Genomic DNA, 16,747 nt, shown 5'->3' with positions numbered 1-16,747 from the left:
CACCCCCCCCCCCCCCCCAAAAAAAAAAAAACAATAATGTATCTGATTGTGTTTTTGTGTAGTACTCACTCTTTGGCTCCATTTTGACATTTGGTGCTATGATTGGAGCAATAACAAGCGGACCAATTGCTGATTTCATTGGTCGCAAAGGGGTGAGTGGATATTGCATTTCAGATTCGATTGGAAAATATGTTTCGTATCAACTGAAAGACTAAACTTGATAGTTGAACTATACATTTATTATTTATTTATATATATGATGCTCGACACATTGTTTTCAGTCCATGATTGGGAAAGTTTTGTCTCATATGTTGGTGATGCAAAATGCAAACAGGCAATGAGAATGTCGGGCGCCTTCTGTGTTGCAGGATGGCTGGCCATTTATTTTGCTAAGGTCTGTCATTGCACTCTCTCAAGTTTAATTTTCTATTCAAAACAACAAAATGTAAATTTATTGAAAGAGTATATGTTTTGTTCCAAGGGGGCTGTGCTTATGGACATTGGAAGGTTGGCAACAGGATATGGAATGGGAGTGTTTTCTTATGTGGTACATACTCTCTCTATCACCCTTTACCATCTGATATTCATGTTCTTTCCTAGGATACAAAACCTGCAACTACCTTAAACCTGATCTCATTGCTTTCCTGTTGAAACCGCTAAACAGGTACCTGTCTTTATAGCTGAAATTGCGCCAAAAGATTTACGAGGATCATTGACAACATTGAATCAGGTGAAATAAGACACCTAACTATCAGTGCTTTTAAACAGTAAACACAGTTTTGGAAGCATATTTTAGCAGATTTTACTTTTAGTAGTGTTTACTAAAAGTTATGCCTTAATTGTTCATTCATGTGTATGCTACAGCTTATGATATGCACAGGAGTATCTGTTGCCTTCATTTTAGGGACAATTCTGACATGGAGGGCTTTAGCCCTAACTGGTGTGTCTTCTTAACCTTAATCAAGACTAAATGATATTGTTACTACTTACAATGCTAGTGAGAATTGAAGCAAAATAACATTGACCATTGTTATAACAAGAGATACTCTATTGTTTTATGCTCATGCAGGGATAATCCCATGTGCTATTCTTGTTATAGGCCTCTTTATCATTCCAGAATCTCCTAGATGGCTGGTGAGAAAGATAATATAACTGTACCAACAACTTTCTCCACTGCTCTGTAATTGCAAGACCAGATAGAAAAGTTCTGGTAGGATCAAACGCTTATTACTACGTCAAAAACTATAGTTTATAGTGAAGACTCAACTGTATTTCTTTATCTACCGCCACATTTTCAAGAGGCAGGGTTATGAACTTGGGAGCTAGGGCCACATTTTTCAGCACCCTGCCTTTCGAAAATGTGATGGTAGATAAGGAAATAAGTTGCGCATTTGCTGTGAGGTACGACTTTTGGCATAGCGCGCTTGATCCTAACAAGTTGACATAAAATGTATGTTTCAATCTGCAGGCAAAGATTGGGCATCAGAAGGAGTTTGAGAATTCACTGCGTGCACTTCGAGGCAAAGATGCTGACATTTCTAAAGAGGCAGCTGAAATCATGGTTCATAATCTACACTTCTCTCCACTGAACTTCCATATTTCTAAACAATTTCCAGCATGCAATGTATTCTCATTATGTGATTCCATGGCAGGATTATATAGAAACCCTTGAAAAGCTCCCAAAAGCCAAATGGCTGGATTTGTTTCAAAGAAGATACTTGCGCTCAGTCACTGTATGTTTCCTTGTTCTCAATGCATTTTTAACTTACATGCAAGTTGCAACAATGCTCTTTTATAGTCAATTTAATTCATGGTCAGGTGGGGGTTGGACTAATGGTGTGCCAACAATTTGGTGGAATTAATGGAATCTGTTTCTACACCAGCAGTATATTTGAATCCTCAGGTAGCAATCTCTAACCCATGATCAATCTCAACTTATTGGGCGAAGGCCCGTGAAGTGCCAAGTCTAGCATCAGGTGATTAGAGTGATTGTTGGGCGGAGGCCTGAAGGGCAAGTCCCGCACCCTGCCTCTTGAATCACTTGCTAGTCTTGATTTCACAAATTTTGCTCTGTGATTTGACTTGAATACCACTTGTTAGGATCAAGTGCTTACACTATGTCAAAAACTATAGACAGTAGCAAAAACACAACTTTATTTTGTTATAGACAGCCACATTTTTGAGAGGCAGGTGCTAGACCTTGTCCGCCTCCGTCCAACAATCCCCTAACCACCAATTACTGGACTTGACCCTTCACTGGCTTCTACCCAATAGCCAACAATTGCTGAACTTGGCCCTTCACTGGACTTTGCCCAACAATGCACATAACTACATTTCCAGTTAGAAGTTTAAATGCTTCAAGATATCACCATATATTTCTTTGATTTCCAGGGTTCCCTTCAGATGTTGGAACTATAATCTATGCAATTCTTCAGGTTTCAACCTTACTCTGGCAGATCTGTGGAAACTAGATAACCATTCTCAATTTCACCTAATCTTTTTTCCTTGGATAGGTTATAATCACTGCATTAGGGGCAACCTTAATAGACAGAGCCGGAAGAAAGCCGCTATTAGTGGTATAACTAGGAACAGAATGCCATTAACTTAAGAATGTGTTTCATGAAATGGAGGCTAAAGCTTTTCTTTTTGCAGGTTTCTGGGGCAGGACTTGTCATTGGGTGTGCACTGACAGGCATCTCATTTTATATGAAGGTGAATGTTAAACAAAAATGCATTTCCCAATTTTTCTTTTGATGATTAGTGTCTGGGAAGGTTATGATGCTAAAAGAATCTTTGTTTTGAATCAGGGACATGAAATAGCTGTTAATGCATCACCATTACTTGCTGTAATAGGGATACTGGTACTGCTTCCATCTTTACGTGTCGAAATCACCCCTAGTCAATAAAGATTTCGGGCTAAGTCCAGTAATTAGTGGTTAGATAGAGGGATGGTTAGGCAGAGGCTAGTGAAGAGTCAAGTCCAATAATTTTTTGGCTAGGAGAATTCTTAAGAGAGGTCGGTGAAGGGCCAAGTTCAGCAATTGGTGACTAGAGGATTATTAGACGGAAGTTAGTGAAGAGTCAAGTCTAACAATTGGTGGCTAAAGAATTCTTAGGTAGAGGCCGGTGAAGGGTCAAGTCGAGTAATTGGTGGCTAAGAAATTATTGGGCGGAGGTTGGTGAAGGACCAAGTCTAGCCATGGGTGATTAAGGGGATTTTTAGGCGGAGACCAGTGAAGGGCCACGTCCAACAATTGGTGGCTAGGGGATTGTTGGGCGGAGGCCGATGAAGGGCCAAGTCCAATAATTGGTGACTAGGGGATTGTTAGGCGGAGACTGGTGAATGGCCAAGTCCAGCCATTGGTGGCTAGGCAATTGTTGGATGGATGCCTGTGAAAGGTCAAGTCTAGAAATTAGTGGCTAGGGAATTGTTGGGTGGTATATAAGAAATTAAAATAAAGTAGCGCATTGGCTACAAACTAACTCTTGGCGTAGTGATAAATCCTAACATAATTGTTTCTGAAATCAGGTGTACATCGGATCATTTTCAGCAGGCATGGGAGCAGTCCCATGGGTAGTGATGTCTGAGGTAACATGCAAAATCCACAACCTTAGTTCAGATTCTAACTACCTTTCCACATTATCTTAAGACTTGTTTGTGTTCCAGATATTCCCTATAAATATCAAAGGGGTTGCTGGAAGCCTTGCAACACTAGTAAATTGGTTTGGTGCATGGTTATGCTCCTACACTTTCAACTTCCTCATGGCATGGAGCTCTTTTGGTAACTACAAAATCTCTAAGGATATGTTAAAATGAAAACTCAAATCTTGGATTTGCACTAACTATATATGTGGATTTTCATGATTATTTCAGGTACTTTTTTCCTGTATGCAGTAATCAATGCCCTTGCCATTTTGTTCGTGATAAAGATAGTACCCGAAACCAAAGGAAAAACCTTAGAACAAATACAGGCTGCTATCAATGCATGACATCTGATCTGATCTATTCTTTTCCTTTTCTTTTCAGTAGGAATTGAAATTGAAGAGGAAGATTATTCATAAGTATGCTAGAAGTTTATGGAATTGATTTTGTAGACTACTAAAAGAAGTATGATCCTGGATCAAAACGAACTTGTACGATGAAAATGGTGGCCATCTGCTAAATGAAGCAGTATGTAATACACTCTTGCATGTTCCATATATGCACACCTGCATTTTCAAGAGATTACATTATACCAATATACCACATACAGTACAAATAAATAGGGAGTTCTTATGGTACATGTTGGGTGGAGATGGGTGAACGGGTGAAGGGCCAAGTCCAGCAATTGGTGACTAGGGAGATTTTTGGGTGGAGGTCGATGAATGACCAAGTCCAGCATCATATCCCGCGAAAATGTAGCGGTATAGGGAAATAAAGTTATGCTTTCGTTAGGAATTATAGCTTTTGGCGTAATGGTAAGCGTTTGATTCTAACAAGTGGTATCTGAGTCAGGTCAGGGTTCAGCTTCGAATCCCAGAAAGAGTAAAAGTAGTAAGCGTTTGATCATAATAAGTGGTATCCGAATCAAGGGTTGTTGTGTGGGCTCTAAAGTACAAAAAAAAGTGTTGTACTATGGCCCTGTTTGGTAAATAATCAGCCTATCAGCCAATTTTGAATTATTTGACCGCTATTAGTTGTTTGGTTAATAAGTTTTTTGTAACTCCAAAATGCTAAAATTCAAAAGGCTACTCAAAACAGTCTTTTTAATTAGCTTTTTGAGAAAAGAGATTATATCAAACATCTATCAGCTAACAACTAATCTATCAAACAACTTTCTACAATCAGCTAATGTTATCAACAAATCATACATTCTAACTCAAACAACCAACCCAATCAGCTAACAGCCATTTACCAAACAGGGCCTATGTCTTTTGGCAATTGTGACAACAGACTAACACATTCAGTATCATAATCTTTGTCATTAGAATATATACAGTTTAAACAACTTGTTATTGCATTAAATTTTATAGGCAACAACTCATTTAACTTATGGCACCACGCCTTTGCATTCAATAACCTTACCAGGAAACCGGTAGTTTAGTTTTCCAATCATATATTTACCTTATGAAGTCACTCCCTTCTGTCTTCCTGCACATAAAACTCAAAATTGATACACTCACTAGTTACTCTAAGGACATGGGTGTTGCGAAAGCTGAGAATATTAATTTTGAGTGTGTTTGGTTCAAACATTGAAATCCGAATGGTAATGGAATCAAATACTTAGTAATGGTAATATGTCTAAATAGAATGAGTCACTTTGTTTGATAGTAAATAGAAATTGGAATTAAAATAAATAATTCATTATTTAATTAAAATAAAAATAAATAAATATATAAAAATATAACACACACACATATATATAATTTCATATTTAATGAATGGACAATAACCTTTTTATTTATTTATTTTCTTTTTTCTCTCTTATTTTTTATTCCATTGTTCAAAAGTAGAGGAGCAAAAGGATAATGGGTTTTATAATTACTAAAGGGTGAATCCAATAGTAGGATAACAAAAGTATGTAAACAAATATGGTAATATGTATAAAATTTAAAGTAGGGTGCAAAAGTCTCCAACCAAACGCTACCTTAGTAAGCCATGATACCGTTGTTGTTAGCATATAAATTTAGTAATGCTTGTCCTCATTATTGTGTTACAAATTACAATAGTGAGATCAACCTCATCCTCCATTGGAGAGGATACAGGTGAGGATGAGGAAGAAGAAGAAGAAAATGGGATAGAACATTTACTATACCATGGTTGGAATTCATATTTCAATGTTGATATGGCGTAGGGATGAATGATAACTTTTTATGTACTAGTATTTACAATAAGGCATTCCCCAATAATGGGGTTTTACACAAAGTTTAAGTAAAAGGTGATGAGGTGGAAGGGTATTAAAGGAGGAGAGAGAAGGTGTTGGTACCTCCTGCAAGCATGGGATTTTATCAGAGTGTGGGACCCATTTTTATTTAATCAAGACAACCTTAGAGTGCGTTGCACGCAAATTGCGCACCCAAAGGGCACGCTTTTTTATTTTTCCTTTTCAATTTTATATTTGTTTTTTTTTTCTCCATCCACACCAAAATTTATACTATTGGAGAAGGTCTAAGAAAGATAATCATTTCACAAACTTTAACAAAGTGTTTTCAACTTGTCAGATTAAATCGCAACAATCTTAACCATTCATTAGTATGCATATCTTTCCAACACACATCCCAACAAAAGATATTATATCTCATCACAAACTTTAACAAAAGTGAATATGATGATATCACAAACTTTCACAAAAATATTTTATTAAATCACAACTATCTTAACCATTCACATATCTCCATAAATACTACACTTGAACTTTGTATGGCTTTTTTGTCCTCCTGCATCAAAATATTCTGATTTTGTTTTTGTGCAATACTCACTCTTTGGCTCCATTTTGACATTTGGTGGCAATGATTGGAGCAATAACAAGTGGTCCAATTGCTGATTTCATTGGTTACAAAGGGGTGAGCCGGAAGATATTGCACCCTTTTCTCTCCCTCATTACAATTCTGTTTCTCTATCAGCTCTTGAAGTTCTTTCATAGGATACAAAACCTGCAACTACCTTAAGCTTGATGCCATTGCTTTCCTATAATCCTATTGAGACCACTAAACAGGTACCCATCTTTATAATAGCTAAAATTTCACCAAAAGATTTACGAGGACCTGAGTTTTGGCAACATTAATTACATCTAACTCTCAGCACTTGAAAACAGGAAACACAGTTGCAAAGCTTATCTGCAAGATTTGGAGAGTAATAAGAAAATGACAATATTTTTAGCAGACCTTGGATTTGCTTCATATTCAAAGGAACTGTTTCTGGTGGGTGCTCACTGTTATGCATTAACAGAATTGAAGGACTAAAAGTATAAATCCATGGTAAAATTGCACATTTGTAAAGCAAATTATCTTGCAAGTTGGACCAAGGTAAAAAGAAAAACAAAATTGTACTCCGTAGTATTCTAAAAATGAACTTATAAGCCTACAATGGAGTTCATGAATGATGAACCTATACAAATTGTTAAATAAACATGTGATATAATAAAAATGAACTTACAAAGCTTTTTTTTTTAATGCTATTTTCTATTTTAAAAATATCTAAATTCAACAATTAATCTTTTTGAAATTTTTTTACTCTAAAATATTTTTTAGATGGTTATATGAAAAATTTAAACTTCAGAGTTGAACTAAAAAAATAAAAATAATTGTTATAGTTAAACTTAGGGTCCGTTTGGTTCACAGAATATATTTTGGGGGGAATGGAATTGAAATTTCATGAAAAAGTAATTATTAGGAAGATGAATTTCATTGTTTGGTTGGTGAAAAAAATTACTGAATATCGATTCTATTGTTTGGTTGGATTTAAAATTGTAACGAATAATGAGTATAAAGATCTATATACCCCTACAAAATAATAAAGGTAATTAAAAAAGAATAAGAAGGGTAAAATAGTCAAGTTATCTCATTTTTCTTCCCAACTTACATGAAAAACAAAATTCAATGTCTGTTTTCAAAAAAAAAAAAAAAAAAAAAAAAAAAANTCAGGTCAGGGTTCAGCTTCGAATCCCAGAAAGAGTAAAAGTAGTAAGCGTTTGATCATAATAAGTGGTATCCGAATCAAGGGTTGTTGTGTGGGCTCTAAAGTACAAAAAAAAGTGTTGTACTATGGCCCTGTTTGGTAAATAATCAGCCTATCAGCCAATTTTGAATTATTTGACCGCTATTAGTTGTTTGGTTAATAAGTTTTTTGTAACTCCAAAATGCTAAAATTCAAAAGGCTACTCAAAACAGTCTTTTTAATTAGCTTTTTGAGAAAAGAGATTATATCAAACATCTATCAGCTAACAACTAATCTATCAAACAACTTTCTACAATCAGCTAATGTTATCAACAAATCATACATTCTAACTCAAACAACCAACCCAATCAGCTAACAGCCATTTACCAAACAGGGCCTATGTCTTTTGGCAATTGTGACAACAGACTAACACATTCAGTATCATAATCTTTGTCATTAGAATATATACAGTTTAAACAACTTGTTATTGCATTAAATTTTATAGGCAACAACTCATTTAACTTATGGCACCACGCCTTTGCATTCAATAACCTTACCAGGAAACCGGTAGTTTAGTTTTCCAATCATATATTTACCTTATGAAGTCACTCCCTTCTGTCTTCCTGCACATAAAACTCAAAATTGATACACTCACTAGTTACTCTAAGGACATGGGTGTTGCGAAAGCTGAGAATATTAATTTTGAGTGTGTTTGGTTCAAACATTGAAATCCGAATGGTAATGGAATCAAATACTTAGTAATGGTAATATGTCTAAATAGAATGAGTCACTTTGTTTGATAGTAAATAGAAATTGGAATTAAAATAAATAATTCATTATTTAATTAAAATAAAAATAAATAAATATATAAAAATATAACACACACACATATATATAATTTCATATTTAATGAATGGACAATAACCTTTTTATTTATTTATTTTCTTTTTTCTCTCTTATTTTTTATTCCATTGTTCAAAAGTAGAGGAGCAAAAGGATAATGGGTTTTATAATTACTAAAGGGTGAATCCAATAGTAGGATAACAAAAGTATGTAAACAAATATGGTAATATGTATAAAATTTAAAGTAGGGTGCAAAAGTCTCCAACCAAACGCTACCTTAGTAAGCCATGATACCGTTGTTGTTAGCATATAAATTTAGTAATGCTTGTCCTCATTATTGTGTTACAAATTACAATAGTGAGATCAACCTCATCCTCCATTGGAGAGGATACAGGTGAGGATGAGGAAGAAGAAGAAGAAAATGGGATAGAACATTTACTATACCATGGTTGGAATTCATATTTCAATGTTGATATGGCGTAGGGATGAATGATAACTTTTTATGTACTAGTATTTACAATAAGGCATTCCCCAATAATGGGGTTTTACACAAAGTTTAAGTAAAAGGTGATGAGGTGGAAGGGTATTAAAGGAGGAGAGAGAAGGTGTTGGTACCTCCTGCAAGCATGGGATTTTATCAGAGTGTGGGACCCATTTTTATTTAATCAAGACAACCTTAGAGTGCGTTGCACGCAAATTGCGCACCCAAAGGGCACGCTTTTTTATTTTTCCTTTTCAATTTTATATTTGTTTTTTTTTTCTCCATCCACACCAAAATTTATACTATTGGAGAAGGTCTAAGAAAGATAATCATTTCACAAACTTTAACAAAGTGTTTTCAACTTGTCAGATTAAATCGCAACAATCTTAACCATTCATTAGTATGCATATCTTTCCAACACACATCCCAACAAAAGATATTATATCTCATCACAAACTTTAACAAAAGTGAATATGATGATATCACAAACTTTCACAAAAATATTTTATTAAATCACAACTATCTTAACCATTCACATATCTCCATAAATACTACACTTGAACTTTGTATGGCTTTTTTGTCCTCCTGCATCAAAATATTCTGATTTTGTTTTTGTGCAATACTCACTCTTTGGCTCCATTTTGACATTTGGTGGCAATGATTGGAGCAATAACAAGTGGTCCAATTGCTGATTTCATTGGTTACAAAGGGGTGAGCCGGAAGATATTGCACCCTTTTCTCTCCCTCATTACAATTCTGTTTCTCTATCAGCTCTTGAAGTTCTTTCATAGGATACAAAACCTGCAACTACCTTAAGCTTGATGCCATTGCTTTCCTATAATCCTATTGAGACCACTAAACAGGTACCCATCTTTATAATAGCTAAAATTTCACCAAAAGATTTACGAGGACCTGAGTTTTGGCAACATTAATTACATCTAACTCTCAGCACTTGAAAACAGGAAACACAGTTGCAAAGCTTATCTGCAAGATTTGGAGAGTAATAAGAAAATGACAATATTTTTAGCAGACCTTGGATTTGCTTCATATTCAAAGGAACTGTTTCTGGTGGGTGCTCACTGTTATGCATTAACAGAATTGAAGGACTAAAAGTATAAATCCATGGTAAAATTGCACATTTGTAAAGCAAATTATCTTGCAAGTTGGACCAAGGTAAAAAGAAAAACAAAATTGTACTCCGTAGTATTCTAAAAATGAACTTATAAGCCTACAATGGAGTTCATGAATGATGAACCTATACAAATTGTTAAATAAACATGTGATATAATAAAAATGAACTTACAAAGCTTTTTTTTTTAATGCTATTTTCTATTTTAAAAATATCTAAATTCAACAATTAATCTTTTTGAAATTTTTTTACTCTAAAATATTTTTTAGATGGTTATATGAAAAATTTAAACTTCAGAGTTGAACTAAAAAAATAAAAATAATTGTTATAGTTAAACTTAGGGTCCGTTTGGTTCACAGAATATATTTTGGGGGGAATGGAATTGAAATTTCATGAAAAAGTAATTATTAGGAAGATGAATTTCATTGTTTGGTTGGTGAAAAAAATTACTGAATATCGATTCTATTGTTTGGTTGGATTTAAAATTGTAACGAATAATGAGTATAAAGATCTATATACCCCTACAAAATAATAAAGGTAATTAAAAAAGAATAAGAAGGGTAAAATAGTCAAGTTATCTCATTTTTCTTCCCAACTTACATGAAAAACAAAATTCAATGTCTGTTTTCAAAAAAAAAAAAAAAAAAAAAAAAAACAAAATTCAATGTCCTACCAAAAAATAACATTTTCCTCCACTTTAAAGAAAATGTTTTTCATGAAAAAACTTTTCCATCCAACCAAAAATCCCCTAAATTGTTATTTAAAGTTTAAACTCTAATAAAATAACAGTTAAACTTTAACCAAATAATTTTTATTTAAACATTAATTAAATAATAATTTTTTATTTTTATTTTTCAGTTTGGAACTGGAATCCTTTCTTAACCGGAATTGAAATTGGTCATACGGTTCGATTTGAACCAAACCGTAGTTATGCCTAACCACAGCTGGAGGAAATGAAGAGAAAAAGACATGCAACTTGTGTGTAGGGCGAACTGCATACCTTTTTTTGTTTTTGTATTTTGTTTTGGGTTGTCAGCCTTTATTTTTTCCACTTCTCTCTTCCATCTCTTTCATACATTTCATTGCAAAACCACAAAAAAAAATTAACATTGTTAAGGTTGCTCTAAAAGTGTATTTCTTGAGTTGTTGATTGCAATCTTTCCTTCCGGGGACCATGGACTTTAATGGGAGTTGCTATCAACACCTCATGTTTCCTTTATCTCAAATGGATCCTCTTTAGGGTGGAGTTGTCCATGCCCTGTCTGGAATCATTCACATTATGATAATAGAGGGTGGTTGTTCAACAACTTGGTAGGAATTGCATTAAATTTTATAGGCAACAAACCATTTAACTTAGTGTCATATTCATATTCAAACACAACCTTGAATGTTATGGGGAAGAGCTAGTCCACATTCAAGATGAGTATGTAGGACCAAACTTGACAAACAAATTAATTGTCTCTGCTTGACAATATAAATGTATGCCATTAATTTCCTTAAAGTTGGCTAGCTTTTAGACATTGGCAACACCATTGTTGCTTCCTTATATACTTCACATTTAGAACTTAGAAGGATTCCCTTTGCTGTGCCATTCATACCTTTTGGGCTTTCTTCCTTTTATCCTTCTTTCTGCATGTAAAACTCCTAATTGATACACTCACTAGCTTAGTTACTGATGCCCGGAGACGTGAGAACGACGAGGAAGAAGCCGATGTCAGGTCCCCATTCATCTCTCCAGAAAACGATGGATATGGTGGTGGTGAAACAAGGCAAGAAGAAGATTGACAGATGGATGATTTGCTGGCTCTTATGCGTTTAGATCTTGTGTAAGTTCACTCAAAACTTCCCTTTTTCGGGTAGTCATTTTGTTCATGATCAAGATTGTTAGGCGGGGTCAGTAAAGGGCCAAGTCCAACAATTGGTGACTAGAGAATTGTTAGGCAGAGGCTGGTGAAAGGCCAATTCCAGCACCTTGCCTCTCGGAAATGTAGCAGTCTAAGTAAATGAAGTTGTGCCTTCGCTGTTAGTTATAACTTTTGGCGTAGTGGTAAGTGTAAGATAGTGCCCAAAATCAAACAACTTCAGAAGGAATGGAATACAGGATGCTATTAATATATGAAACGAAATTGTATCAGAATACAGTCGATGCACACTCGAGCAAAATGTTAAATGTGTTATAGCAGTGTATCACAACAATTCCATATACTATTTGAGATTTATGGATACTTTACCTCTTCAGTTTCTTTCTGGAAAAGAAAAAGGTAAAAAGGAGTGAAAGATTAGTAATGCTTTACAGACCAATACAGAGCAGTGAAAAAACAAAACAAAAAATTTCCATTAGGAATGTTATGTATGTATTTTCCATAAACCCTTTGAAGAATTAGGATCTGTAATCTTTACAACTTTCTTCTTGGCTTGCAGCTTGTTGCTGCTATCAACACATTGCTGAGACTCCTCCTCCTCGTCTACTTTAACCACATCAACTTTCACTATGTGATGATCCGAAGTTCCCTTGGAAGAGAGAACCGAGTAGGATCCTTGCACAAACTTGAACGACGAACGTGGTGAAGCCAGTATATAATCCACTCTTGTTCCATACTTACATGTCCCCTGTACACCTGCATTTTCAAAGCATCACATTATAGTGGTGTATTGAAAATATAAGAGAGAAAATATGGGTTTATAAGAACATGTGTTAGACTAGCTAATTTATTGAATTCAGTCTTTTAGTGTGGTTTGGCTCGTAGAAAGTTGCCATACTCTGTCCTTTGGCAATCACGACGACAGACTCACATTCGCCACCGAAATCTTTGGCATCAGCATACTGTTTAGTCTTTAAGTACTTCATCACCTCAACCTTGGGAGTTGGCTTTCCCATCTCTTCATAGTACTGGAAATTGCAGAATGAAAATTTTCATCAGATCATCATTTATTTACTGAATTACTGCCCATCTCTATCAGGTAAAGAGGGTTGATTTACCTTTACAATTTCTGCCCATCTCTCAGGTGAATAATCCGTTTCATCCAGTGAATTTAGACCTCCAGCTAAAAGGTGGGGTGTGTCAGCTGACTGGATTATGGCATTCATCTGCTTCATTCTCCAGTTTTCATCTAAATGGTCAAGATGGGTGCAATACAAGTCGAATTCGCCTACTTCAGGAACCTCGATTTTCGCCTTCAAGACATTCCTGCAACACATTTTTTTTTTAAAGTTTCAGAGACTCTAATCATGTTAAGATCAAGCGCTTACTACTATGTTACAAACTATACCTTTTGGCGTATTGATAAGACCTGATTCTAATAAGTGTTATTTTTTGTAAGAGCAAAAATTGTATAAATAAGATTGGACTAGGGGAAGCCCTTAATCCTAATAGGGTGATAAGTTGTAGGCTTGTAGCGAAGTTATAGCCCTTAATCAAGGGCTTACCATTACGCCAAAAGTTATAGCTCACACTAAAGGCCCAATTTTATTTCTCTACACATTTTCGAGGGTCAAAGTGCTGAACTTGGCCTTTACCGTCCCCGTCCTACAACCCTCTAGTCACATAGTGCTGAACTTGGCCTTTACAATCCCCGTCCTACAACGCTAGTCACATGGTGCTGGACTTAGCTCTTATCTGCCTCTACCTAACAATCTCTCCACACGGCCACACATTTTCGAGGGTCAGGTGCTGGACTTGACCTTATCGGTTATCTATAATCCCCTAGTCAAATAGTGATCGACTTAGCTCTTACCTGCCTTTGCCCAACAATCTCCTAGCTATGGACTTGACCCTTACCGGCCTCCGTGCGACATAAGTGCAATGCAATGTGAGGAATGAAGGATAAAGAGATAGAATAACCTGAAATCAGAGTCATCAAAGATCTTTTGGGCCTTCCAGCTCTTAATAGGCCACTTGGACAAGATGGCATTGCCATACTCGGGAGCCCAGCTCTCTGCAAACACATAATTCATCCCCAAACCGGCAGCCAAATCTGACAATGGCTTCATCCCTTTCTCCTCCTCCGCCTTCACGCCTTGCAGCGCCACCACATCCGCCTCCACCTCCCTCAACACCTCCAAAATCGTCCTCCTATTCCCATAAATCTCGCCGTTGCCGTTACTCCCATTCTTTACCTTCCCCCTGCTCCTATTACTCCCCCTCCAACTCTCCCTCTCACTCTCAACAAACCTCAACTGCCCACTCTTCTTCAGCGAGATTTCATTGTCCGGCAAATTAATCGAAACCCGCAGCTTCGATTTGGCCCCGAACAGATCATTCTCTCTTCGGCTCATGGAGTTGAGACGCAGGGAAGACTGCTTGAGAATCCCCTTGGGCCGACTATCCATGGAGTTTGATCTCAGATGGGTATGGGTATGGGTACAGTCTTCATCTCCAAAATCAAAGCTGGCTGATTTTCCGGACCTCGGAACCGCCGGCGCCATGGAGAAGAGGGCGGCATTGAAGGTGGCGACGCGCAGGGCGGGGCGAATGGCGGCGGAGGCGTTGTGAGGTGGAGTGAGGAGAGATGGGTTGGAGTCGGATTTGCGAAATGTTTTGATGACGGCGGCGTTCTTGGAACGCCGGCGGAATGAGCGGCGGAGGCCATGGAAGAGGCGCCTCAGTTTGTTTCTGAGAATTCTGAACATTGATTGTGATGGTGGCTGTAGAAAAGGTTGAATCAAGAAATCATTATTCCTTAGAGAGATAATAAACATGGAAAGGAAAAGGAAAAAGGAAGTGGACTTTCTGTGGTTGTCACACTCAGATGTCACTTTTTGTGCGTTAGCAATGAAATATGAATGAATTATTATTATTACTTTTAACTAATCACCACCAAATTCAATGAAATCATTTGTTTATGGAATAAGGGTCAAATAGACCACTGAACTATACACAAAATTACAATTAGGCCATTGAACTCGAAAAGATTGCAATTGGGTCCCTAAACTACACAAACATATGCAATTAAGTCCAATTTGACTTGTTTACCTACAATTGTGATGACGTGGCGGTTACCCATTTTTAAAATAAATTTTTAAATAATTTTAATTAAAATAATTAAATAATTTAAAATAAAAAAAAAAATAATAAAACAGATGAACTGCCGGAGACGGTCCGTCTCCGGCAGCCTTCATCTCCATGGCCGGAGACAAAGACCTTCGTCCCCGGCCATGGAGACGGTCTTCGTCTCCACTGCCAGGGAGACGAAGGTCCGGCCTTCGTCTCCATGGCCAGGAGATGAAGGCCGGACCTTCGTCTCCATGGCCAGGAGACGAAGGTTGGACCTTCGTCTCCCTGACAATGGAGACAAAGGTCTACGTCTCCATGGCCGGAGACGGAGGTCTTCGTCTCCGGCCATGGAGACGAAGACTGTCGGAGACGATTCCGCGTCTCCAGCAATTCTGTTTTTTTTTTTTTAAATTTTATTATTATTGTTTAATTATTTTAATTAAAATTTATTAAAAAATTATTTTAAAAATTGTTAACCGCCACGTCAGCACAATAATAGGTAAACATGTCAATTTAGACTTAATTGCATAAGTTTGTGTAGTTTAGGGACCCAATTACAATTTTTTCGAGTTCGATGGCCTAATTGTAGTTTTGTGTGTAGTTCAGTGGTGTATTTGACCCTTATTCCTTTGTTTATTAACGAGTTTGGTTTTGATTAGGAAAGATGGAGAATATGCAGGCTGGAGGCATGCCTTGCAAAACAAATTTTCATTTGTCTGCACTGGTTCAGTAAGTAATATTTGAGAAAAAAGACCAATATTCAAAACTTACCAATAATAACAAATTTGACTCTATCGGTTGATCCCATTGTTGCAAAAATTGACTCCTAAGTCGAGGCGAATTACTCCATAGGCGTTCAGCCGCCTAAGCACCTAATTCACCTAATTCGGTCGAGTTAATTGAGTTAACTTGACTAAGTCTGCCTTGCTAACTTTTTGTAATTATATATATATATATATATATATATATATATATGCACCAATGCACTACAAAATGTACCACATGCCAAAAAATACACCACACCTGACACCACAACACATATAATGATGCATTTCTGAACACTTTGTGGTGCATTTATGTGTACCTAATGATGAGTGACCGTACAACCCCGTTATTGTGACATACACCCACACACGTGCACTGTTTTTTTATATATATATATAGTTAGCAACCTAGACGCTAGACGCTAAGCGCTACTTTACCGTAGATCAGTGCTTAACGCCTACTATAACTATGGCTGAGCTACTGAATTATTGTGATTTACATAATCTTAAATACTTTATCTGGTTAGAGTGTAAAGACCTTTGGGATTGGAGTTTCAATCTTGAGAGAAGAAAAAATTCTCATTTGTTGTTTTCCCCTTAACTAAACTCTTGAAAAAGTAATTGAATAATTTGCTACTTTCAAAAAAATAATAATAATAAACATATTTGATGTTATCAGAACATATAAAAATATTTTCTCTCCCTAACTCAGATCTTATAAAGACTAATGATTATTATAAAAGCAAATGGTTCTTGGCCTGCAGTTTAACTGCTACGGGAAGATTGGTTATTTGAGCCCGTCGAAATATGGATCTGTTAGCTTTTAGATTAAAGAAATAATTAAAGAAAAGAGAGATTCAACTGCTCCATAATCCAATCTCCATCACTTCTATATATAAT

General features: G+C 36.2%; 2 protein-coding genes and 1 long non-coding RNA gene across 4 annotated transcripts in view; 2 read left to right on the top strand and 1 right to left on the bottom strand.

Moving 5' to 3' along the window:
• LOC116025651 (sugar transporter ERD6-like 7) overlaps positions 1–4,241 on the top strand; it is a 6,032-nt gene extending 1,791 nt beyond the window's left edge. The window contains exons 3-18 of one of the 2 annotated variants that reach the window (XM_031266963.1): positions 63–152; positions 335–394; positions 482–547; positions 665–730; positions 865–940; positions 1,070–1,134; positions 1,469–1,561; positions 1,653–1,733; positions 1,819–1,903; positions 2,392–2,435; positions 2,514–2,576; positions 2,653–2,712; positions 2,808–2,861; positions 3,530–3,589; positions 3,668–3,782; positions 3,875–4,241. In XM_031266963.1, coding sequence (XP_031122823.1) covers positions 63–152; positions 335–394; positions 482–547; positions 665–730; positions 865–940; positions 1,070–1,134; positions 1,469–1,561; positions 1,653–1,733; positions 1,819–1,903; positions 2,392–2,435; positions 2,514–2,576; positions 2,653–2,712; positions 2,808–2,861; positions 3,530–3,589; positions 3,668–3,782; positions 3,875–3,990 — 1,194 coding nt within the window. In that variant the 3' untranslated portion in view covers positions 3,991–4,241. The remainder of the gene's footprint in view (positions 1–62; positions 153–334; positions 395–481; positions 548–664; positions 731–864; positions 941–1,069; positions 1,135–1,468; positions 1,562–1,652; positions 1,734–1,818; positions 1,904–2,391; positions 2,436–2,513; positions 2,577–2,652; positions 2,713–2,807; positions 2,862–3,529; positions 3,590–3,667; positions 3,783–3,874) is intronic. The other variant, XM_031266964.1, reaches the window with a different exon arrangement.
• Positions 4,242–11,614: 7,373 nt separating this feature from the next.
• LOC116024974 lies at positions 11,615–13,030 on the top strand. The gene is made up of 2 exons (XR_004099555.1): positions 11,615–11,915; positions 12,511–13,030. It is a non-coding gene; the product is annotated as an uncharacterized LOC116024974 (long non-coding RNA).
• Positions 12,219–14,799, bottom strand: LOC116024973. The gene is made up of 4 exons (XM_031266024.1): positions 13,932–14,799; positions 13,070–13,277; positions 12,850–12,979; positions 12,219–12,707 (listed from the first exon to the last, which is right to left on the bottom strand). Exons 1-4 carry the CDS (start codon positions 14,786–14,788, stop codon positions 12,436–12,438), a joined length of 1,467 nt encoding a protein of 488 aa, XP_031121884.1. The 5' UTR covers positions 14,789–14,799; the 3' UTR covers positions 12,219–12,435.
• Positions 14,800–16,747: the final 1,948 nt, after the last annotated feature.

Source organism: Ipomoea triloba, chromosome 7 (genome assembly GCF_003576645.1).
Source record: "Ipomoea triloba cultivar NCNSP0323 chromosome 7, ASM357664v1".
NCBI lineage: Eukaryota > Viridiplantae > Streptophyta > Magnoliopsida > Solanales > Convolvulaceae > Ipomoea > Ipomoea triloba.
Note: the sequence above shows the minus strand (reverse complement) of the source record. Positions and strands in the feature narration are given on the sequence as shown.

Bases quoted from the DNA above. Each gene is read 5' to 3' on its own strand.
- LOC116024973 (XM_031266024.1), bottom strand. From the start codon at position 14,788: ATGTTTATTATCTCTCTAAGGAATAATGATTTCTTGATTCAACCTTTT. The intron at 13,278-13,931 runs GTTATTCTATCT...AATGTGTTGCAG, and splicing joins TTTGATGACTCTGATTTCAG to GAATGTCTTGAAGGCGAAAA. The intron at 12,980-13,069 runs GTAAATCAACCC...TGCAATTTCCAG, and splicing joins GATGGGCAGAAATTGTAAAG to TACTATGAAGAGATGGGAAA.